Source organism: Bufo gargarizans, chromosome 3 (genome assembly GCF_014858855.1).
Source record: "Bufo gargarizans isolate SCDJY-AF-19 chromosome 3, ASM1485885v1, whole genome shotgun sequence".
Lineage (NCBI taxonomy): Eukaryota > Metazoa > Chordata > Amphibia > Anura > Bufonidae > Bufo > Bufo gargarizans.
This window is the reverse complement of record NC_058082.1, coordinates 419,959,001-419,985,600: the sequence shown is the minus strand read 5'-3', so window position 1 is coordinate 419,985,600 and position 26,600 is coordinate 419,959,001. Positions and strand designations below refer to the sequence as shown.

The window sequence follows — 26,600 nt, the reverse complement described above, 5'->3', positions numbered from 1 at the left end:
TTTTTTGAAAACCAGAATATAACAGTAGTATTTAACGCTTGTATTGTACTGTCAGAAATGCAGCAAAGGCCGCAAATGTAGTATCTAGCTCAAAATGGGTGTTTTTTTTAAAAACCAGAATATAACAGCAGTATTTAACGCTTGTATTGGACTGTCATAAATGCAGCAAAGGCCGCAAAGGTACTTTATGAAAAAATAAATATGATTTTTTTCACCCACAATTAAACAGATGGATGTACCTGATTTCCTTTCACTATCTCAAATGCAGTGCAGGGCGCAAATGTACTTTTTAGCAAAAAATGAATAATTTGTCCCCACAGAATCTAACAGGTGGATTTACTTGGATTGTACTTTACAGAAAAAAATGTGAAAAAGTCACCCCCTGGGTCCCTGAACTCACAGACGGATTAGGCTACTTTCACACTGGCGTTTTGGCTTTCCGTTTGTGAGATCCGTTCACGGCTCTCACAAGCGGTCCAAAATGGATCAGTTTTGCCCTAATGCATTCTAAATGGAAAAGGATCCGCTCAGAATGCATCAATTTGCCTCCGTTCCATCTCTATTCCGTTTTGGAGTCTGACACCAAAACGCTGCTTGCAGTGTTTTGGTGTTCATCTGACGAAACTGAGCCAAACGGATCTGTTCTGACACACAATGTAAGTCAATGGGGACGGATCCATTTTCCTTCTCATTTAGGTTTTATTAAGATTTTCCAACATAACACATTAGAACGGTTTCAAAGTCATGTGACATGAACACCAGTTATGGTACTTATATAGTTGTAAAGGGTATATACAACTGGTATCGAACAATATGAACCATGGAATTAAATGCCCTAAGTGGACATGAAACTATTGAGAAGAGACATACAAATAAGATGATAGACAATGGGAGAGGGGAAAGGGAAGGAGGGAAATGGATAGAAGGCTGCAATTAACCATGGGGAGTCTAGACCTGTGCATTCCGAAATGAGTTTGAGGAACGGAAGACTTCCCAGGGGCCCCACGTTTTCACATATCATGAGGTGTCTGAGGGCGTAATACTGATAAGGTCTTCCAATCTCTTATATAGGGGGATTTCCTCAAACCACTCCTCAGGTGAGGGAGGAGAGGTGGATTTCCAATCACCGCTTTCGCCCCTTGCACCATATATTTTAAGAGGGATTTCTTATCTGCTGGGACATCCAGGACACAGTCAAACAGTAGTAAGGCATCTGGGGAATTCTGAATGGGGACGCCTGTGACTTCCTTGATTGTTTTATGTACAAAGTTCCAAAAAGGGCGCAAGCCGCTACAATTCCACCAAACGTGGATCATCGTGCCCTCCTCCGTAAGACATCTCCAACAACGATCCAACACTGTCGGGAACCATTTATGGAGTAACGCTGGTACTCTATACCATAACGGATCAATTTTCCATGACACAATCTGGCAGAATAGAAAACGGATCTGTTGACTTTCAATGGTGTTCAAGACTTGGCTATGTTAAAGATAATACAAACGGATCAGTTCTGAACAGATGCATGCGGTTGTATTATCTGAACTAATCCATCTGTGCAGATCCATGATGGATCTGCACCAAACGCAAGTGTGAAAGTAGCCTTACCTATATTATTTTCCCTTCCCCTGACACATCTGCAATGCGGGTGCACTTAAAAAATGGGTAAATGTTACCCACTCAAGTAAAAGAACACGGCACATATGCACGACGCCCACCTAACTAACAGACGGATAAAACGTATTTTTCTGTGTCACTGGGCTCAGGGCAGGGTACAAAAATGTTGCACTGCACCCACAAAACAAAATCGCTGTAGATCGCAGAGTTAACAACAAGTTCTGATATCAGATAGATTATTTCCTATTCTCTCCCTCACAGCAGCAGCATCCTCTCTCTACACTAGTAAGAGAGAGACATGCAGCACTATGTGACTCCAGCTTATATAGAGGCTGGGTCACATGCTGCACTGGCCAATCACAGCCATGCCATTAGTAGGCATGGCTGTGATGGCTTCTAAGGGCACACGAGTTAAACGCTTGTTGATTGGCTGCTCTGCAGCCTTTCAAAAAGCACTATTAAATCGCCGAACACCGAACTTGAACTTTTATTAAAATGTGCACTCAGTTCGGGTTCACTTAACCCTACTTATGATCCTGAGGGAGCACTGTATATCTTCAGATATGTTACACTTTTTTCTCCCCTCATGAACTTAATAGCTATGTCTAGATTTAGAGTCTGCTATAGACTTGGCTCTTCTTATGGTTTATAACATGACACCAGGTCTATAAAGTTTAGCTGCAGAGTCATATTGTGGTCACCTTGGTATTAAGGTGTCACACACTATTCTGTGCTGTAACGATATGATGGACTGTGCCAAAGCTAGTTCTAGACAGAATTGTCTAGAACAATTCTCAACCATTGGACATGTGAAGCTCTAGTTACATCCCTGCCTCTGCTGATGACAGAGTTAACCTTCCTGCTGATTTCTTCATATTCCAAGGGTCATTTGGGATAGAACACGTAAACTAGGAAGTGGAACGCAAGACACTACGTCCCCCTACATTGAATGACAATGATCAGCGAAATACAGAGTGAGTGTGACCAGCAGTTGGTAAATGCTTTTTAAAATCAGCCTCCACAGAAATGACTGAAAATATAAAGTGTGTGTCTATGTCCGTGTCTATTAAACTAGTCTAATGTCTCTTCTGTTCCCATGTCTACTATAGTGTCTCTTCTATGTCCTCTTACTATGCTTTCACTTTGCTTATGTCAGGACTATACGGTGATGTATCTCCTTTTTACGTCTCATATAACGAGAACAACACATACAATACTCTGGTCTGAGATGTCCGATGTTGCAAGGGCTTTCAAGACAGATGAACAACCGATGTGTGGAAATTTATTTAAACATATACCCAGAAGACACTCTTCTAGTTATCTGGAAAGATATGTTTTGTGCGTGTATCTGCCTGGACAATGTAATATAACATAAGAAGAGCTGTATTGCTTTGTGATATAAGACATACTACAAAGCGGAGGAATCTGTATGGTCTGCTGTTATGCTGATCATGGACCTGCACTAGTATCTAGTAAAGTATATATTTCCCCTATAACCATTCAAATGACCCATGTTTGGCTTGATTTAATAACTAAATGGTTTTAACAAGGTGAAATTTGGTGTAATTCTTAGTGCAAAGGCTCTGGTGAATGTGGAGACCCTACAATCCTTTTCACAAGTGTAACTTGAAGTTCCTAGCCTCAAGGTGATAAGCATTAGCCAGGACCTTTTGGAACAGTCAGGTAAAATGCAGGATTGGACAGGCCTCAATTTGAAATGGTCTTTTTGAGATTCCCTGGATGAATCAGGACCTAAACTTTGTGCTATTTCTATACACCATTGGATGATTTACCTCCTCCATATTGAGGATACCAGGACCATCATGACCACGTGATACATCACATGACCAGCCAGCACTTCCTGCCGACATACCCCGTGATAAGCCAGTATTCCCTACCTTTGTTTGGTGTGGCTTTCGTTTGGGCCCGTAACAGCAGGACACATTACTTACTGTGAGGACGGTATTTCCACCTGAAGACCTAGGGACAGGTAACAAGTGGTGTCGGTCTCACACAGCCGTGGGACGCCTCGGCGTGTGGGTTACCAATACCGCACCACATCTACTGAACTTCGTTTGGATTTAACTATTGCTGTGGGTCCCTCTGACTGGTAGGTTTTTTCCGAGTCAATTTGTGCACATCCATGGTGTGTCATATGCATCAGCCTGTATGAAGTTGTATTGACTTTATTCATCTTGGGAAATAAACTTTCACTATTGTATTCTGATGTTTATTAAATGTTTTTATCCATACTAATGATATTCGTTCCATATACCCGTATGTGAGTGCTCGGACTATATCACATCTGAAGGCATTTGTGTTTGTCCCATATTCATATGTGCCCACATTGCTGAGAACAATTAAGTTTTAATATATGCAAATGAGCCTCTAGGAACAAATGAGCCTGTAGAGGCTCCACTTTCTCTGTAACTGAGGCGCCCTCTGCACTTTGATTGACAGGGCCAGGGAGTGATGGTGTTTTTACTGCCTGGCCCTGTTAATCAAAGTGGAGAGGGCAGTTGCAGAGAGAGCAGAGTCTCTAGGTGTAACAGTAACGCCCCTATTGCTCCTACAGGCTCATTTGCATACAATAAAACATCAGTTTTCTCAGCAATGCGGGCACATATGAACATTGGACCAACACAGATGCCTTCAGCTGCCAAGTGCACATGTAACAGGTCAGCCAGTTTCATAGGTACAAATCTGCTGACAGATGCCCTTTAAATAAAGGTACAACAAGAGCAAGGGTGACACCCCCATTGCACCAAATGCCTAATTTGAATATTCAGAATATCATAACTTGGAAACGGAGCCTCAAATCAACAAAAGAAAAACTACATTTTAATCTGTCTATGCAAACAGTTTGACATGTCGCAGATTACATTGCCTTTAATAAGTACCTAAGCTATCCTACGGTGCCTACTTTGATACTATTTGATTGATTTTTTCTCATTTCCCTTGCAGAGCTTGGTGCTGGTTTGGTTGGATTTGGCGTTTTCTTTCTAATATTTGGCATTTTACTCTATTTTGACAGTGTTCTGTTAGCTTTTGGAAATGTAAGTTTTTTCTATAGATCACTCATTAGCCTGCAACAATAACTTGAAGAAACTCATTTGAAAAATTTGTCTATGTTCAACTTGTAGATTTTGTTCCTCTCAGGCCTTGCCCTCATTATAGGCCTCAGACGGACTTTCAGTTTCTTCTTCCAGCGACACAAACTGAGGGGCAGCTCCTTCTTCTTAGGAGGAGCTCTGCTGGTCCTTTTCCGCTGGCCACTGATAGGAATGCTGTGTGAATTCTATGGCTTCATCAGTCTTTTCAGGTAACTAGCCATAAAATGGATCTAAGCTTATAATGTATGATGCTGATCTGACAGACATTGGTGTACTATAGGTCTAAATTCATTGACATCCCAAATTGTAATTATCTGTACTAAATAATGCACACAGTAGTATAACATACCGGTATATGGCAGGTAAAAAGTGATTAGAAATACTCCATTATGAAAAGCTATTAGTTTGATGTGATGAGTAATTCCTATAAAATAATTATTATATTTGCATCGATTTATAGATTTGTAGCTGAAGGCATCTGTGTTCATCCCATGTCCATATGTGCCCGCATTACTGAGAAAAATTATGTTTTCATATTATGTAAATGCATCTCTAGGAACAATGGTTGCCATTACACCAAGAGGCTCTGTTCTCTCTGCAACTGCCACATCTTCTCCACTTTGATTGACAGGACCAGCCAGTCTAAACATCATGAAGCCTGACCCTGTCAATGAAAGTGCAGGGGACACAGCGGTTGCAGAGACAGCAGAGCTTCTGGAGTAGCGGCAAAGCCCCCATTGCTCCTAAAAGCTCAGTTGCATATATTAAAACTTCATTTTCTCAGCACTCCGGATACATATGAACATGGGACCAACGCAGATGCCTTCAGCTGCCAAGTGCACGTGTAACTGGTCAGCCAGTGTCATAGCTACAGATCTACCGACAGATGCCCTTTAATAAATGCGTGTACCAATAGTCTCACTGATTAAGCCAGCACCCAATGCGGGTGAGGTGGGCAGCTTCTATGTAAACTATGTAAGGCTGCTTGTAGTGAAGAAGGGAATCAGTACAGGAATATCACAAAGTATGTTAACTGTTTGCACCGGCCCATAAGACGCACCTAGGTATTAGAGGAGGACAATAAGAAAAAAAGAATTTCATTAGACCTCAGGTCAGACCAGCAATCAGACCCCCAATGTTAATAAGACCCCAACAAGACCTCAGATCAGACCCCCAATCAGACCTCAGATAAGAGCCCCATGCCTCTCATCAGCCCCCAGCAGTCCCCTTTGCCTCATATCAGCCCCCGGCAGCTCCCATTGCCTCTCATATTAACCCCCAGCAGTCCCCGTTGCCTCATATCAGCCCCCATTGCCTCTCATATTAGCCCCCAGCAGTCCCCATTAAAACATAGCCCCCATTGCCTCTCATATTAGCCCCCAGCAGCCCCCATTGCCTCATATCAGCCCCCAGTAGCCCAATTGCCCGTGATCATCCCCCAGCATCTCCATATTGCCCATGATCAGCCCCCAGCATCTCCATATTGCCCCTGATCAGCCCCCAGCATCTTCATATTACCCCTGTTCAGCCCCCAGCATCTCCATATTGCCCCTGTTCAGCCCCCAGCATCTCCATATTGCCCCTGTTCAGCCCACAGCATCTCCGTATTGCCCCTATTGAGCCCCAGCATCTCCATATTGCCCCTGTTCAGCCCCCAGCATCTCCATATTGCCCCTGATCAGCCCCCAGCATCTCCATATTAGCCCTTATTCAGCCCCCAGCATCTCCATATTGCCCCAAATTGCCCCATGTTATATAAAATAGGATAAAACACTTACCTCTCCAGCTCCAGACGACGACGCTCCTCACCTACTTCGCAATCCTCCTGCCACCGGCTGTGCTGTGAACCAGCGTGCACAGCATGAGGTCACAGAGCACCCTTATGCTGTGCACAGCCTTCATAGCCGACAGCCGAGGACCAGGAAGCGGTAAGTACAGAGCTTTCACCGCTTCCTGGTCCTCCGGTACAATGAGCGCTTCCATAATGGGAGCGCTCATTAGTATTCACCCCATAAGATGTGGGGGCATTTCATCCCCACTTTTGGGGGAAAAATGTGTCTTATGGGGTGAAAAATACAATAATATAATGATTTAAAAGGACAGGCAGGGAAATTGTGGCTGATGCCCAGGAGGCCACCCAATCCCTGCCTTCTGCCATTGGCCAGGTACATAATGAGCTCTCAGTGGTAATTAACAATGTAAGAATCAGATAATCATGTACCTGGCCAGCGACCACACATGTCCTCCTGAATTTAACTGCTGTGGCCTCTAATATCTTAATCAGAGACAACTGGAATCACTTGATGGCCACCACAGTGGGACAGCTTTTTTGGCAATATATTGTGCTGCACTATGGTATATGGTTCTGATGAGATAGTATTTTGCACTATAGGCATTGCTGACCCTACCTAATTGTGTTGCCCCACCTTCTGTCAATCTGGAGCCCCTACAACATGGGGCCACTTTTAGGATTTTTTTTTTCCAGGGCACATTAAGTTCCCAGTCTGTCCCTGAAAATAAGATAAAAAGCCTGTTCACAATGTCCCGCTTCCAGCCCCACCACTCTTTTACCTACCCTTTTCCGGTACTTGTTGGACCGGAATCAATGACATGCCGTATACATACACGTGCCTGCTACCTGCCAGTGGTGTGTGCATCAATGCCAAAGTTATACTTATGTCTAGCTATGCTGTGGTCTAGCATCACATTACATTTTCATTTTATTTTACTGAAAATTATTATTATTATTTTTTAATAGAGGATTCTTCCCATTAGTATTTGGATTCCTGGGATCTCTAGGCAATATTCCTTTACTCACCAAGGTAATTATCATTGCATGATTGGGGATCATACTTTGAAATGAACATATTTCAAGATGACACATAATTTTAGGAGAGTTCTAATTTTCTAAAAAAATAAAACTAAATCGTTATTTGATTAAAAAATAAATGAAAACGTTCAATTATGTTTTAATACATAGCTGTTTTCAAGATGTCCGCTTGCGGACAGTGAATTATTGTTGGAAGTATTGTTTTTTTTAAACCCAAAGGCTAAAGACTCTGTACAATCTTAACACTTTTCACAGTGATGAATTTGCCAAATCCAGTCTAGGGAATTCTCTGGAACAGATCCCAGTAGAGGAAGGCACTAGAAGCTTTTCCCTACTCCATATTAAAAACATGAGAAGGAAGGAGTCATTTTGTTGGGATTCTGACAAGCCTTGTATAGCATAACTATTTTCTATGTGTGCTACATTAACAATAGTACTCGAGCAACAATGCGATGGAAAACAGAGGCACAATAGCTGAGATAAAAAAAAAAATCCATATACAAAAGAATATGAAACAGAACCATTTTGCACTAACTGATTTATGAAAGCTTAACCAATACATAATTTAGAAGAAAATGACAACCTAACAGTAAATGTTTCATTTAAGTGACCCCACCTATTGGATATCCTTACTGCTGGTAACTGAACATGTCTGCCTAGGTACACTGGTAGATCATCTAGTCTAGGCTTTATATATTGTCTTTTTTTATATTTGTATTTTATTTTTTTCTTATTATTGCTACAACTGAATTAACATCATTTATAGATTTGTTATGTTTTTATACTTAAAAAAAAAATATTTTGCCCATTTGGACAAAACTTTTTTAAATACAGTATGAGATAGTAAGCGCATCACGGAGATGGACCACTTTGTGGTACCCTTCTCTATGAGTTGCTGACAAAATGTAACTTATGTATTACGTTCTTTTAAATAGGCGCCATGCAAAATGACTGTGGCCATATGGATAATGCTATGGTAAAAACATTACCACAGGCCCATGTAGGTGCATGTAAGTAGTGGGCGCACAGGCATTTCATTCATTCTAGAGCATACATAGGTAGAAGCAGGCCTGCAAGCACATAACATACCAGTTTGTCATGCTGGAACTCTTATTTAGTAACTGCATATTACATGTATCATAATGCTTAGTGACTAATGGGTAGTGTTGGGCGCGAATATTCGAATCACTAATTTTTATTGTGAATATCTCCACTTTGAGAATTCGCAAATATTTAGAATATAGTGCTATATATTCGTATTCACGAATATTCTAGATTTTTTTTTTTACTTGAACACTTGATCCTTCCCTGCTTCTTGCTTGTGGGCCAATAAGAAGGCTGCAATGTCTTTGTCTGAGCTTAGCAACATCCCTAGCAACCAATAGGAAAGCTGCCTACCCCTTACTATATAAGAACCTCCCCAGCAGCCATTTTCTGCTGTTTTTTGCAGTTCTGAGAGAGACAGCAGTGTCATTGCTGTGCTCTGTGCTTTGGTTTGTCAAACTTATTACATTAGATAGTTAGTTAGTCAGCTTATATATAATGCAGATAGTTAGTGGTAGATAGTCAGTGTAGGTGATATCCTGATATAGTGTAGCTGATAGGTTCCAGTGCAGGGTGTTACTTAGGTAGTGTGATAGGTTCTGCTGACCATACATACATGCTACAGACAAAGTGCTGTGATGTACAAGTTCACAACAATACTTAGTGCACCAATCAATAATATGTAGTCATACCTGCTAAAATGTGAAGTTGCACGTATTGCGCTAAAATATGCACATCATTAATTGCTGATTTGCGCAATCGCAAATGTATTGGAGCACTCTATCTGCTGTGACACAGTGAGAGGTTTGGTCTGGGAAAACAGGTATTTTCCTCCGAGCATGTGCTGCTGGGCTGATTTACAGCTGTCACGCCTTGCCCTGTGAATGTGCGGAGATCTGTCAGACTGGCTACACTTCTTTGTTTGTTTTGATTTTGGTTTGAGCTGGATCCACCTTCCCTCAGGTGTACTGGGTTTCATTGTTAGTGAGGCTATTTATATCTCCTTCCCCCAGTGGCCTGTGCGGGTTATAGTTCTTTCCTGGGAGCTCTTGATTTGTGGTGGGTGGTCTGCTCCAGCTCTGCTCAAGATAAGTCCTCTCCTTCATTTCCCTTTGTGTGTTTTTCTAGGCCTCTAGGGAGACGCTTGCTTCTTCCTGGTTTAAAGAAGCAGGTTGCCTCTTCCCTTTTCCCTGCTGCTTAGGGGGTTTGCCCAGGGTGTTTAGGTTTTAGGCACGAGGGCATGTGCATATCCATCTTAAGGGTATGCACATGGGCACAGCAGTTTAGGGAAAGCTTTTAGGGATCACTTTTCTCCCTAGCTTTTGGGCCTAGTCGTTTGTTCTGTTTGTTTTCCCGTGTTTGGTTATTTCCCTACTTTCCTTCCTACCGTGACAACAGCCAGGTGAGGTCAAATACCAGATCGGATTTTAATTGCCCCTCCAGGTTTTGGCAGCACCTGGCTTTCCTTTAATAGGCAGCTGGGCTCAGAAGCCATGTCTCTGTGTTGGGATCTGGGAGCCTTGTGTCTGGATGAAGGATTGCTACCTGTTTGGCATGAAAACAGGTTGGTGCTGCTATGGTCAAGGACTCTTTGAGGCAGAATTGCTGCATGGTGTGAATTACCACCAACACCCCAAGGTGACTTTTTGTTTGAATATGACTGCTTGTTTTGTCACTTTCCTAAAGTGTGACTAAAACACTGAACTGTTTGATCCAAAGAACTTGTTGTTGCCTCTATACTGCGTCCACTAATCCTGTCTACCAGAGCGAGTCCCCACACTGCATATAAAGCTATTGTAATGTTCTGCCATGCCAACCATTTTCTCCAGACTCAGGAAACTTCTAACAGCTTGAAAAATGTAGAAACAGTGACCCACGCCTGTATTATGCGAATATTACATTGCTGATTTTCGCAATCAAGAAAATAGACGTGAATTCTTGAATTCTCGAATTTATTATGAATATTCGCCCAAATATTCATGAAATATTGCGAATTCGAATATTGCCCCTGCCGCTCATCACTAATTATGAGTGCCAATACACAGTATGTAAAACAAATTCATGTACGTCAGTACGCTGTCTGTGCATATGGTGCATATCCAATATAGTTTGGACATATTCTCAGTACACTGTCAGCAGAGTATAAATGTGCCCACTTTATTTTGTCATTAACATTTCTATTGATCTTCCTTTTTAACTCTCCAGCATTTAACATTTCTAAATGTCATGTCTTGTAGAGCCTCTTACAGACTGTCTCACATAAATTGTACTCTAAATACAGCATCTGTGGACCCCATACAATGTTTTTTTTCAGCATTTTTCAAGGGTCCTCAGCCTATACACACAAACTATCTTAGCAGTTCCTGTGTGGTTTATCTTACACCACAAGTCACCTATCAAGGTATTCTATTGCTTTGTATCAAGGTACACTGAACGCTTTATATTGTAGGCAAAGCATTCCGGAGTATGCACTAAGCAAATGCATGGTTTTCTATAGAGGAATTGAGAGAACGCAATAATGCTGTTTTCTATAATAACAGTTGCAAGAAAAGTTTCTAGATTTTTGAAGGGGTTATCCCATTATTTAACTAAAATAAAACATCTAGAGTAATGCATATTTATTTAAACTTTTTAACTGTAAAACACTGCTCTCCAGTGTCATTTTGTGACCCTTTTTGTTGAGTGTTTTTGTGAGTTTGTTGCTCACCTCTCTGGAGCTCTTGTCTCTTCACTTTCTGTGGGTGGGAAGCAGTTCATTGTATGGGACAATAAAATACCTGCATCTCCCAGGAGTCAAATGTCCCTGATTTTTCTTTCCTAGAAGTATAAATATGTTTATAAATTTATAAGTAGGGTTGAATGAATGAAAGATGTCCGTCCGCATAACCTGCTCCTACGAGATCACTACGTCCACAATGAGAGGAGGAAAAGAGTTGGAAAGTTACTGAGCATAAGGGCAATAATACTTTATTTGAAATGCCCTATTCATTGCATATTAATACTTGTTTAGTGCTCTCATTAAGGCCTCTTGCACACAAACGTATTTTCATTCCGTTTCCGTTCCATTTTTTTTTTTTGCGGACCATATACAGAACCATTTATTTTAAAAAGGAAGGTACTCCTTGTGCATTCTGTTTCCGTATTTCCGTTCCGCAAAAAAATAGAACATATCCTATTATTGTCGGCATTATGGACAAAAATAGTACTGTTCTATTAGGGGCCAGCTGTTCCGTTCTGCAAAATATGGAATGCACACGGATGTCATCTGTATTTTTGGTGGATCCGTTTCTTGCGGACTGCAAAATACATATGGTCGTGTGCAAGAGGCCTAAGAGAAACAAAATAAGAGTATTGCAGGTTTGATGCCTTTTAATGACTAACAAAAATAGAAGTAACATTATTACTTCTATTTTTGTTAGCTATTAAAAGGTATCAAACCTGCAATACTCTTATTTTGTTTCGTTTAATGAAGGCACTAAACTAGTTTTCTATTGGCTAACACGGTACCAGATGTTTTCTTTTTTCTTTTGATAGTAATACTTTACATGGGAAAACCCCTTTAAGGAGGAGATACACAATTTGGAAAAAAATTATGAGCTTATTTATTTATTTACGTAAAGGGTTTTTCCTCGGGATAGGTGATCAATATTAGATCAGTAGGGCTACAACTCCCAGCACCCCCTCTGATTAGCTGTCTGAAGAGGCTGTGGTTCTCCATTGAGCACTGCAGCTTCTTCCTAGGGCAGTGACGTCATGGTCATTGTTCAAATGGCCTATGTGCAACTTATTCCCATTCAAGTGAGCTGCATTCCATGTTTTGTTTTACAGTGTTGTTTTCAGCCATAGCAATGTGACCCCCTTTTTCTTTGCAGTTTGAGCTGCAATGCCAAGCACAACCACTGGACAACGTGCTTAGTATACTGTGCTTGGTATACTGTGAGAAGGCTGCTGCAATTGTCTGAATGACTCTTTAAAATAGCTGATAGTTGGGGGGGAGTTTGACCACCTCCGATCCTGAGGATAGGTCATCAATATTGTACCCCCGGAATACATCTTTAAATAATATGTTTCATTTTCATTTATAATGGTATAGTTTTATATCTTCTCTTTGTGTGATTATGAGGGCAACCAACTTGGCAGAGCAACTAGAGCACAGACCTGGAAATAATAAACCTCAGTAAAATAATAACTCATAGGGTAAGTGATGAGGGCATGCTGTGTGCCATGTGTAGTAGTCACTGTGAGGGGATAATTGTCAGTGGTGGATCCTATTTTTTTTCTGCCTCCATGTGAAAGTAGTCTTAGCAGAGATGCAGTGACCATGTGTGCGCTTCAGAGCCCCATATGTAGTAGGGTTCGCTGAACTGTTGTTTTAGACACGTCTGGTAGTCTCCTGGTTTACTTTAGTGGCGAGCTGCTCCCCTGTACCGTCAGTCCACTCGTATCCACTCACAAAACACTTTTAACACAGCAGCATGCGGACAGTTTGCAACGGATGGCCTCCCACCAGGGCCCTCTATGTAACGCTTCCCAGGTGTAGGAAATGCCGAGTGGTGTAATGGTGTGGCCCAAATGTCTCTTTATGTGTGTCACGGTGCTCCTACATGGATACCATTGGACTCGAGGCTTTGGCTTCAAAGCAATAAATAAAGGGAATAATTGAGGGATTAAGGAAGAACTTTAGTCCAGACCTTGAGATGAAGTTCAAAGGCAGTTTTACTTGAGTAAAAGTTTTTCCAAACTAGATTTCAGGCTTTAGGCTCCATTCACGCGTCCGCAATTTCGTTCTGCATTTTGCGGAACGGAATTGTGGACCCATTCATGCTTATGGGGTCCGCAATTCCGTTCCCGAAAAAAATAGAACATGTCCTATTCTTGTCCGCAATTGCGGACAAGAATTGGCATATTTTATAGTGCGGAACGTACATTGCCGCTGTCTGCGTTTTGCAGATCCGCGGCTCCGTGGATCTGCAAAACATGTTGCGGACGTGTGAATGGAGCCTTTTCTTGGTTCCAGCAGGCTTTAGCATTTAAATGGCAGGCAAACTCAACTCTGCTTTTTCTGACTCATGATGCTGTGCTTCACTCTTGGGTCGGGCTTACGTTTAGCCAAGGAATGTGGTAGAATCCGGTGAGCTCCAACATGCGGTCCCTACCAGCACACACACACTACCACTAGCACTAGAACCAGTTCTGACTGGTCCCCACCATTCATCCAGGAAATAGGACCCACTTTTCTCCAGAGGGTTAGAATGGAATGGTTAGCTCCATTCTACATAATTACAGCTGTCAGGTTTGCCGCCACCTGCTGGTGAATCAGGCATATTACATAAACAGTTGCAAACATTATTATAGATGCACATTATGGAGAGGACCTGGAACATAATGCATAGATGACTTTATGTTAGACCATTAAAGGGGTTCTGCAGTTTGTTTAACTGATGATCTATCCTCTGGATAGATCATCAGCATCTGCATCTGATCGGTGTGGGTCCGACACCCGACTAGTATCATCTTGCCTGGCCGGGGCTAAGCTCCGTTCAATTGAATGGAGCTTAGCTCCGCACAGGCCAGTTGATACTAGTCGTGACGTCACTGGGCCAGCGGTAAACAGTGAGAAGGCCGCGCCGCTGCTGGAGCGCCTTTGCCTTCTCAAACAGCTGATCGACAGGGGCCCTGGGTGTCGGACCAGCGCCTATCACATGCTGATGATCTATCCAGAGGCTAGATTATCAGTTTAAACAAACTGCAGAACCCCTTAAAGGACAGTAGCAGGGTGTAGGAGTGGCAACACCACTCAAGGGTGTTACAAGTTCACAAACTGCGCAGTTTTAGAAACACCCTTGACCCAAAAGCCAATAATCGTCCCTTTTTGCACCTCTGATAAATTGCCCCTTCTACCCATGACAACAACCAGGGATATCACACCAGAAAGATGACGTTCAAAAGTTTAGTTTTTTTATTCATTCAAATTTCAACACCAGTGGTACATTCCCAATATTTATTGCAATGTTTCAGGTCCAATTTTGGTGCCCTTCTTCAGAACTTTTGAACATTATCTTTCTGGTGTGCTGTCTCTAAACTTAATAGAAACAATTTATGTAGATTTGTACGGTGGAATGAATCAACTTGGGACGTGCACCCACAAAAGCCATTAGTGGATGAGTTTTGTGGTCTTACTTTGATTTACAACAACCAGGGATATGTTTGCAGACAGTCTATGACCTTGTAAAGCTGCTCAGCTCTTTTGGCTGTATGTATATTGTGTCATATCAATTTCCTTCTTATTACAATGTATGTGTAATTGTTTTAGATAAAATATGCTCTTTGTTTCAACTGCATTCTAACTGCCCACATTTGAATACTTTTCAGCTTTTTCAGAGCCTGGCAGGAGGTGATACGACCATGGTATAACCCTACTAAGACAAGCCCAAACCCACACTCACAAGTTCAAGCTTACAACCTGCTGTCTTTTGTTAATGCAGTATAAACCTTTGTGCGAGCAGGACTACCTGCATCTACATGTATATCCACCATAACACTCAACATCTATGTCTAGAATTCTGTTTTACAAAGTAGTATTTAATATGGAAATAAAACTTATACCAGTGTTGGAAAAGTATTATGTGAACCTCTGCTACATATCAGAAAGGTGCTTTCTGTACTCCTCCAAGGGAACATTTTGCCTCTAAAATCTATATTTCATCCGTATTATATCAGTTTAGTAATAGTGAAATTATGCTGCTCACACCTACTTGTGTCGTTACAGTGTATAAGAGCTCCATGGTGCAGATTTATTAATAAAGGCTTAAATAGTGGAAGACTAGACTACATTTACATGGCCAATTTTAGAGACAATTCAAGTCTATGGGTCTATTCACACAGCTGCTTTTTTAATGGCCAGTGAATAGCGGCCATCATGGCCAGATGGACCCCATTGAAATCAATGGGACCATTTTTGATGGCTGTTTAGAGAGGAGTGCACCCATCTAACAGCTGTCAAAAATGGGTACAAAGGAGGTTCATGGGTTTAAATAAAAAAATATATACTCACCTCATTCTCTTGAACGCACAGGGATACTGTCTCCTCACTGGATGCAGCATGAAAGAACCTGCATTCCCAGCATGATTTCCAGGCTTTCACATCCAGTGAGGAGCGAGTGTCATTGCATGTTCAAGAGGATGAGTTGAGTAATTTTTTTAATACAAAATAAATGTGGGCCAATGGGGGCATTAATAATACTGGAGGCCACTAATGGGGACAGTATTAATACTGGGGGCCACTAAGGAAGGCATTATTAATACTGGGGGCCAATAATGGGAGAATTATAAATAATGGGAGCCAATAAGGGAGGCATTATTAATAATGGGGGTCACTAATGAGGACATTAGTCATACTGGGGGCACTGTAGGGGACTGCAGGTTTTTGTTATTTTTTTAAAAAATAAGCCAATTGAATTCATCTGTTTTTACTGGCCGTTTTTAACAGTCATTAAAAACAAATGTAAAACAGCAGTTAAAAATGGCCAGATGGACAGAAAACGGATACAGAAATAATCTAAAATTGCCATGAGACATGTATTGTGTGTACGTTTTTCATGGTCATTTTTTTCACTGTTGTGTGAATGTCGCCTAAATCTTGAGGAGCTACACTGAAGTTTGGCAAATATATTGAGGTGCATGTTTGACAGTTTTGGCTTTGTTATGGAATGGCCACACGGTTAGGTTTCTGCATGCAGTTTTGAAAGACAAACCCCGTAGTGAATTAAAGAAAGAGAAGTCATATTTGTTCTTTACACTTTTCTCTCCTTTTATTCCCAACTTATGATTTTGGCTTCCAAAACTGCATGCAGAAACCTGACCATGTGACCATACCCTTAGACTCATTTCTCTTCTTTACGCCATGTCTTGGGCGATATACTTCAGACCATTTTTTTCGTGATCCAAAACTGGTGCATCACATTAATAAAACTGATGCATTTTGGGTTTTTGACAAAGACAGCCATATTCTAACTATACTACCTAACATGACAAGTGTGTCGGAAATGAATAATTTTTTGGCCCAAAACTATAACTGCGAAAAATAGAAAATGTATTAAACATTTGATTCAAGTAAGAAACAAACAATAACCACAGGTTGTCAGCGTAGCTGAAGAATATATATACAGTTCTATAATTAATTGCTCCACCTAATTTTTTCTATTTTTGTTAATTGGTCATATTTAAAGGGTTGTCCCACAGAAAATTTACTACATTTTTTAAAGCAGCATCGGAATCTAAATGCTTTTGCAATTAAAAATGTTGTCATAAAAATTTTTGTATAGCCACTGAGTTATTTAATAAAATGTATCTGTATAGCGCCACTTGCTGTTTGTTTTTTCCTTATTTCTCTGTCCACCTCAGTAACATTATTGATGTTGACACGCATGCTCAATTCAACATCCCCTAAGCTGCTATCCTGAAATAACTTAGCACCGCATTCCAGCCTCCATTGCCGCCTTGCTGTGCACAATGATAGCCTTTAAGAGGGGTGGCGTGAAGTCAATGGAACACCTGTAGCTGAATGTCTAGTTAGTAACCCTCAGTTCAAGGATTCTGTCTCTCTAGTTTGTGATCAAGGGACATATTGATTGAGGACATTAGGACAAGACCTGTCCTATTAGGAAAACTTCCTCCTTCAGAATCATCTGACCTGCTGTCAGGGCCCAAGTGTGCCTGACTGCGCAGGTGCCGCTGGCTTGCTTGGGGGGCAGGTTGTTTTTCTCTGCTCAACAGTGGTTGTGCAGGGATTAATTCTAGCATATGCACTGTAGTAAAGGAGTGGAGTGGGGAAACAATGAATGTGTTGTCAGTTATGATTCACTCATTCATTGTAGGTTGGTACCAATAGCCAGGATCATGTGCACAATGAACGGCACATGATCAAGGAGCAAAGCAGAAGCTGCTTGACCTGTCCATGACGTGACCGGTAGGAAAGTTTTAATTAATGTGAATTACAAAGTTATTAATCACAGCAAAGAGGGAACAATGAGACATACAAGTACAGTCTCTGACTATACCTTTAAGGTCTTGCCATAGCATTTCAATGGGATTCAGTTCATTGTTTCTTTTGAGCCATTCAGAAGTGAACTTGCTTGTGCGCTTGAGATCACTGTCCTGCTTGATAACCCAACTGAACTTGATCTCTAGGTCACAAACTGAAGGGCAGTCAGTTTTCTTCAGGATTTTTTGATAAACAGCAACATTCATGGTTCAATTAGTTATGACAAGCCTTCCAGGTCCTGCAGAATCAAAGCAGTCCCAGACCATCACACTATCACCACCATATTTGACTGTTAGTAAAATGTTCCCATAATGGAATTTAGTGGTAGTTTTACACAGGATAGCAGGACTTATGTCTTCCACAAAGTTCCACCTTTTACTTTTTTTTTTTTGTGCAAATTTGAGATGACTCTTTTGTTTTTTCGGTCAGTAATGGGTTGCGTCTAGAAACTCTCCCATTGATGTCATTTTTGCCCATTGTCTTTTTATTGTGGGATTGTGCACATTCATCGTAACTGAGGCACGTGAGGCCCGCAGTCCTTTAGATGTTCGTTTGCGTTCGTCGATTCACTCTTAGTGAAGTTTTGATAAGGTCCTGGGAAAGTTTATCACAGTTCTAAGTTTTCTCCTTTTTCAAGACTTGGTTTTACATCTGCATTTGAATTCCTTTAGAATATGGCATCATGTGCTGCTTCAGACAGGTTTTATTTAAAGGGGTTGTCTTATTTAGTTGTTCCTAAAACGAGATGGGAGTAAGCCGCGACCTCCAGATGGGCAGAAAACAGTGCTTTGTGGCCAGGGGCAGGGGTGCACCTAACCTTTCTGCTACCTGAGTTAAAAATTTAAACATCCCCCCCCCATGCTAAATTCTCGACTGAACGCATTCCTTCCAGTTCTACTGTTAAAGGGGTTGTCTTCTTTTTACTACTGATCATTAATAGGTCATCTTATATATCTTATAAAGGGAAAAGTACAGTGCCACTTGCAAGGGGGGCCCTCTGGGGCCTGGTTGCAACTGTGACCGCTGTGACCCCTATAGTTATGCCATTGTACAGCAGTTTATACGAGGTATAATAGATGCAGTGGACACAGGTATATAGTATACCCAGCAGAGTACTGATATGTGAGGTACGAGGTATAATAGATGCAGTGGACACAGGTATATAGTATATCCAGCAGTGTACTGATATGTGAGGTATGAGGTACAATAGATGCAGTGTGTACAGATATGTATAGTATATACAGCAGTGTACTGATATGTGAGGCACGAGGTATACTAGATGCAGTGTGTACAGATATATATAGTACAGTGGTCCTTCAAGTTACAATATTAATTGATTCCAGGATGACCATTGTATGTTGAAACTATTGTAACTTGAGTAATCAGTTCCAAAGCCCCAAAATGTCATCCAAGATAAGAGAAAATAAAGATTTAAGAAAGATAACTAAGACAGATAAAACAAGTCTTTACATATAATGTCAGGAATAGCTTCTAACTAGCAACTAATACAACTATTTTACCAGAGAAGTGGCCTTGATTGGTTGGATCTGAGCCTGAGGCATTGTATGTTGAGTCTAGTTTCAACTTACGATGGGTCAGAAAAGACCATTGTACGTTGAAAATATTGTATCCTGAGACCATTGTATCTTGAGGGACCACTGTATATACAGCAGTGTACTGATATTTGAGGCATGAGCTGTAAATTATACCTCGTACCCTACATGTCAATACACTTCTGTATTTACTATATACCTATACACACTGTATCTATTATACCTCTTTTGTGTGCAGGGGCTGTTTTGTAATCCCGGTCCGGCCCTGATGGCATACAGTATAACACGCAGCAGCATGCACAGTTCATGGAGCAAAAGGAGAGGCCCGGAATGGGTAGTGGGATATTCTATAAATTTAGATTCTTGCTATGGGGCCCAGTGAACTGTGTACGCCTCTGCTTGGGAATGAGGATCCTTAATATATTACATAACAATAAAGACAGAGATATTCAGTGGGTGCATTTTTTCTAATCCTGTGCTGGAAAACAGTGCGGAGATGACGACAACCTTTACTGCACAGTCAGTGCAAATGTGCACACATCTCTGGATTAGGATAATGGGGTGATTTATCAGTAATGTTAAAAGGTGTGTGAATTTAACTCCTTAAGGACACAGCTTTTTTCACCTTAAGGACCAGGCCATTTTTTGCAAATCTGTCCAGTGGTGATAACTTTAAAATGCTTTTACTTATCCAGGCCATTCTGAGATAGTTTTTTCGTCATATATTGTAATTCATGACACTGGTAAAATGGAGAAAAAAAAATTATAATTTTTATTTATAAAAAATACAAAACTTCCCAAAAATTTAGAAAAATTTGCAAATTTCCAAGTTTCAATTTCTCTGCTTCTATAATACATAGTAATACCTACAAAAATAGTTATTACTTTACATTCCCCATATGTCTACTTCATGTTAGGATCATTTTGGGAATGACATTTTATTCTTGGGTGACGTTGCAAGGCTTAGAAGTTTAGAAGTAAATTTTGAAACTTCTCAGAAATTTTCAAAAACCAACTTTTTAAGGATCAGTTCAGGTCTGAAGTCACTTTGTGAGGCTTACATAATAGAAACCACCCAAAAATGACCCCATTCTAGAAACTACACCCCTCAAGGTATTCAAAACTGATTTTACAAACATAATTAACCCTTTAGGTGTTCCACAAGAATGAATGGAAAATAGAGATACAATTTAAAAATTTCACTTTTTGGGCAAATTTTCCATTTTAATATTTTTTTTTCCAGTTACAAAGCAAGGGTTAACAGCTAAACAAAACTCAATATTTATGGCCCTGATTCTGTAGTTTACAGAAACACCCCATATGTGGTCGTAAACTGCTGTACGGGCACACAGCAGGGCGCAGAAGGAAAGGAATGCCATATGGTTTTTTGAATTCCCATTTAAAGCCCCCCTGATGCACCCCTAGATTAGAAACTCCAAAAAAGTTACCCCATTTTAGAAACTATGGGATAGGGTGGAAGTTTTGTTTGTACTAGTTTAGGGCACATATGATTTTTGGTTGCTCTATATTCAGGCCTTTTTTTCTGGCGGAACGCCCCGGAACGGCGTTCCACCACCTATTTTCTACAACTCGCCCCGCCCCCCTCATGGGCGTCCGCCCACCACCGCATATGTGAACATGAGAAATCCTCTGCGATCCTCTAGTCTTCGTAATCACAAACTTAGTAGCAGGCAGGCCGGGCGGCAGCGTAACTCACTGACGTTACGCGCCTGCTCCGCCTGCTTCATTCATAAAGTGGGAGGAGCAGGCGCGTGACGTCAGTGAGTTGCACTGCCGCCTGGCCTGCCTGCTACGGGAGTTTGTGAGTACAGAGAGAGAGAGGATCGCAGAGGATTTCTCTTGTTTAATGCCTATTGCCTACATTAATGCCTCAATATTACAGTGAGCCGGCCCTGTGACTGCACCGGGCCCCGCTGCCATTACAACACCATATGCCGGCCCCCAGACCCTGTATTGGGGATCATTACCTCACAGGGACACTGTTATGGGGGGATCTGTGGATGACACATATAGCATAAGGTGCTATATATGTGTCACCCACAGATCCCCCCCACAACAGTGTCACCCACAGATCCCCACAACAGTGTTATCCACAGAGCCCTCATAACAGTGCCATCCACAGAGCCCCCATAAGAGTGCCATCCACAGAGCCCCCATAACAGTGCCATCCACAGACCACCATTAGTTCAAAACCCACCAAAAGCACACCTTTTGGTTCAAAATATTTTTTAATTTGGCTATTCCCCACCCCTCTTGTACCGCTACTTGTGGGCTGCGTGGGCATGAGTTCAGTCACTTCGCTGTGCAATGCCGTCCTGCAGCGCGTTATCCCGCGAGACCCGCCGCTGTAGGTCATGGGTCTCGCGGGATCACGCGGCGCAGGATGGGATTGCGCACCGAAGTGACTGAACTCATGCCCACGTAGCCCGCAAGTAGCGGATCAGTGGAACAAGTACAAGGTGGGTGGGGGGATGATCTGTGGGGTTGCCCAGACGGCTAGGCCCTTCACAGTAGTTATTAACCCCTTTCAGCAGTCCCCCATTCACTGAAGGGGGGACTGCTGAAAGGGATTAATAACTACTGTGAAGGGCCTCCCCCTTCACAGTAGTTATGCTCAGATATGTGCCCCCTTCACAGTAGTTATGCCCAGATATGTGCCCCTTCACAGTAGTTATGCCCAGACATGTGTCCTCTCGCAATAGTTATTCTCCCTCCAACCTCTAAATAACCATCACCCACTGTCCAACAGGCCCTTCTACAGTTTTTTATGACTACTTACATAGCTTCTACAATCCCTCTCTGGATTACAGGCCAGCCAGCCAGGCCCAAATCCTGCCAGCCGCAGCCAGCAAGCCCATAGCCTGCCAGTCAGCAACCGTAATTGAGGTAAGAGGAGCCAACTTGGCCTAGGCATCAGCGAGCTATGTTGTGTTGCTATATTGTGAATAGGAACCAGAGTGTTGGAGAGACCCCCCTCCAGGCCCCATTAGACTCCATTGTAGTCTCTAATGGGAGGGGATTCTTTCGAACACACTCTCTAAAGGACACTGAGATAGCCTCTGCTAGAAAGACCCCTCTCCATGGCCCATTAGCCCTCAATTGTAGTCTATACTGGGGCCTGGAGGGGACTGCTTCTAACAGAGGCTCACTAATGGACACTGAGTTTACTTTTGGTAAGTATTCCAATTTTTTTGCACATTTTACTGCATTGCTTTTAATTTAATTCCATACATTTACTTTTATAGCCCCCCCCCCAAATTTTTTACTTGCATCCCTGTTCTCTAAAGGGGCGGTTTTAGGGGGCAGTCCTGGGGGTGGGTAGGGGCGTGGCCAGGGGAGGGGGTGAGTTCCACCACCTTTTCTCTGAGAAAAAAAGCCCTGTCTATATTACACTTTTTGTGAGGCAAAAAGGGTAACAAGAAATAGCTGTTTTGGCACCCTTTTTTTTTGTTATTTGCAACATTCAGGTTAGATCATGTGGTATTTTTATAGAGCAGGTTGTCACAGATAATATGTATACATTTTTTTTATTTATGTAAGTTTTACACAATGATTTCATTTTTGAAACAAAAAAAAAATCATGTTTTAGTGTCTCCATAGTCTGAGAGCCATAGTTGTTTCAGTTTTTGGGCAATTATCTTAGGTAGGGTCTCATTTTTTGCAGGATAAGATGACGGTTTGATTGGCACTATTTTAGGGTGAATATGACTTTTTGATTGGTTGCTATTACACTTTTCGTGATGTAAGATGACAAAAAATTGCTTTTTTTTTACACTTTTTTTAAAATTATTTTTTTACGGTGTTTACCTGAGGGGTTAGGTCATGTGATATTTTTATAGAGCCGGTCGATACGGACTCGGCGATACCTAATATGTATACTTTTTTTTATTTATGTAAGTTTTACACAACGATTTCATTTTTGAAATAAAAAAAATCATGTTTTATTGTCTCCATAGTCTGAGAGCCATAGTTTTTTCAGTTTTTGGGCAATTATCTTAGGTAGGGTCTCATTTTTTTGTGGGATGAGATGACGGTTTGATTGGCTCTATTTTGAGGTGAATATGACTTTTTAATCGCTTGCTATTACACTTTTTGTGATGTAAGATGACAAAAAATGGCTTTTTTTACCCATTTTTTTTTTTTTTTTTTTTACGGTGTTCAACTGAGGGGTTAGGTCATGTTGAATGAAGCAGGCGACGCAGGCACGTGACATAGGAAGTTACGCTGCCAGTACCCGCCCGCCCTGCCTCCTGCCTCCAGCCTGCTATGATCGTAAGTACAGGCTGCTCAGTGCTGGATCGAACATATCTATAGTTAACCATTGCCTGCCTGCAGTTACAGTAGATACCATTAGTACAGTGAGCGGGGCCCGGTGCAATGGAATACAATGACTGCACTGGGCCCCCGCTGCCATTTAAAAACTAGTGTAGATGCCAGCCCCCACCTCCTGTATTGGGGGTCACTCACAGTGGCTGACACTGTTATGGGGGGGGGGGGGGGGGGATCTGTGGATGTCAAATAGCATAAGATGCTATTTATCTGTCATCCACAGATCCCCCCCATAGCAGTGTCATGTCATCTACAGATGCCCCCATAACAGTGCCATCCACAGACACCCTCATAATAGTGTCATCCACAGACCCCCATAATAGTGTCAGCCACAGACCCCCATAACAGTGTCAGCCACAGACCCCCATAACAGTACCACCCACAGACCTTTTGGTTCAAAATATTTATTTATTTATTTTTCTCCTCAAAAACCTAGGTGCATAAGTCTTATAGGGCGAAAAATACGGTAATTAAAAAATATATACATAATAATTATATATACAGTAATCCCAAAAATACAACATTATAATGATCCCCGTATCAGCAACAATATAAAATGCACTGTGCATCCAATAAAAATATTATAGAGTAATCTATATATTAGTGTTGACTGAAGCAAAACATTCTACGCAGATTTTTGGTCCAAAGTTTAGGAAAATTTTGATTTTCAACAAATCCAAATTTCCTTGTGCTTCATGGTAACAAATCAGTTTTTCCTAAAATGGCGGCTGCATGTGTTACAAAGTGAAATTAAGAATCCCTGGAACGCAAGATCACCCATTATGCTGTGCAGCCAGACAATCCGCAGATAGCCATCCCCAGTGATATCTCAGCCCTATAAAACCCTGATCCTGTGCAGTCTCCGCTATTGTCCTGTGAGCTGAGCATAGGAAGAGACGTGGCAAGTGCTCATGTGCTAGGGACAGTGTTGCTGGAAATGATTAATAGAAGAATATTGGAGAGGGAGAGTGCAGAGGGGGTGCAGGGAGAGTGCAGGGACAGTGCAGGGAGACTTATATTGCTTCAGTTTTATTTATTCCTACATCATCCATAAATGTAATTCAGTACCAATTTGATGGAAGCCTTTATTATTCCGATGATAGCATGCCAACCAATACCATCCAGTCTGCACCCCTTAGGGGGGCCGGGTCTTAATGACAACCGTCCTTATCTTTTGCTGGCTTTACATCTTCCAAATCATCCTTCAAAGTGCCCATGTCCCAGAAAAGCCAGCAAGATGCAGAGAGAGAGGAGCAGCTGGATGTTCCTGATGACATATTCTCATCAATATTAGAGGATGTGGAAAAGGAGGAAAAGCAGATGGCAGAAAAAGGGCCCCCACCTGTAGGGCAGGAGAGCGCTGGGGTTGGAGAAGTGGGTAATGCAGAGCTGATTAATATTCTGTGTTTACTGTCAAATAACCTGCAGGAGATTACAGTCCAGAACAGCAATAATACACATATTGACCCCCCAACCTAACCAGCCAAACCCCATACCAGCAACAGCAGACAAGACAATGCCAGTGTGTTTGTTAATTGCATCACAGACAATGCCAGTGTGTTTGTTAATTGCGTCAAAGACAATGCCAGTGTGTTTGTTAATTGCGTCACAGACAATGTCATTGTGTTTGTTGAATAGGGTTAGTTTTGTGTTTAAACTGTACAGGATTGGCTGCTATGTCATGTCCTCAGTATGTCATGTGTATATAGGTCAATGCTGTGTGTTCAATAAAGAGTTCCTGTTTTTACCCTACATCATGTTGAGGCTGGTGTTTGGGTAACTGAGCAAGACTGGGGGATTGCTATACGTGAGTTATAACATCTTAAAGGGCCCTGCTACAGTACCTGCGCAAGCTGCAATTGGCGTCACGAACTCTTACACATATATACTGACCCACTGCATAGCTGACCCACTGTACCGGTGTCCTGCTCCATTGCAGTTACACACAAAATATGTAAAGGAACAGGGCTTTGTAGTTATGAATAGCTGAAGAAGTCTCTATATACAGTTTGCAATATATACATAAATATCCATCCACAGGTAGTGGCAGCAATAATAAAATAATCTCTATACTCCACAGACACTTGCCACTAGTAGCAGGTCAGTATCTATACTCCACACACAGGCCAGTTTAACTCACCAGCATCCAGATAACCAAACACACGCTTTCCACAGTCACTGGGTACTTTCAATAGACAGGAAGTCCACACTAGGACAGTCTCTATTTTTTTTCTACCTCACCGCACTACATTGTTCAGCACTGCCCTATAATGTCCTCCACGCTGCTACTGCTTCTTTTCTTTTTGAGTTTTCAATACATAATTGACAACAATCTGGTAAATCCAGAAGGCAGTAAGAGTAATATCAAGCATTGGTAAATGTAGCAAATGGATAAGAACAAAATCTTGGATAGAGTAACCAGTACAATTAAGACTACTTTCACACTGCCGTTTCTGGGTCCACCTGTGAGATCCGTTTCAAGGCTCTCACAAGCGGCCCAAAATGGATCAGTTCAGCCCCAATGCATTCTGAATGGATAAGGATCCGTTCAGAATGCATCAGTTTGCCTCCGTTCAGCCTCCATTCCGCTCTGGAGGCAGACACCAAAACGCTGCTTGCAGCATGTTGATGTCCGTCTGATGAAACTGAGCCAAACGGATCTGCCTCCCATTGACTTTGAATGTAAGTCAAAACGGATCCGTTTGCATTATCATGAACAAAAAAAATAAAAAAAAAATATATATTATTTTTTATTTTATTTTTGTTTGTTCATGGAAGTCATCATAGCAGCTAGTCTCCAGTTACTCTCCATAGACTTTTACAGAGAGCATGTAAACCGATCTGATCAGTCCTCTATGGAGAAGGGTTCTATCGGTGAATTCGGTGTCAGCAGTTAGGGGTGTGGGAGAGCAGCAACATCACCGAGTCTGTCTGGGATTACATGAAGAAACAGAAGGATTTGAGCAAGCCTAAATCCACAGAAGATCTGTGGTTAGGTCTTCAAGATATTTGGAACAATCTCCTATCTGAGTTTCTTCAAAACTGTGTGCAAG

General features: G+C 41.7%; 1 protein-coding gene across 1 annotated transcript; it reads left to right on the top strand.

The window, feature by feature from the left end:
* The first annotated feature begins 2,507 nt into the window (after positions 1 to 2,507).
* Positions 2,508 to 16,964, top strand: GOLT1A (golgi transport 1A). Its single transcript, XM_044286748.1, has 5 exons — positions 2,508 to 2,588; positions 4,579 to 4,670; positions 4,758 to 4,936; positions 7,486 to 7,549; positions 14,974 to 16,964. The coding sequence occupies exons 1-5, from the start codon at positions 2,564 to 2,566 to the stop codon at positions 15,013 to 15,015; spliced, it is 402 nt and encodes a 133-aa protein (XP_044142683.1). The 5' UTR covers positions 2,508 to 2,563; the 3' UTR covers positions 15,016 to 16,964.
* Positions 16,965 to 26,600: the final 9,636 nt, after the last annotated feature.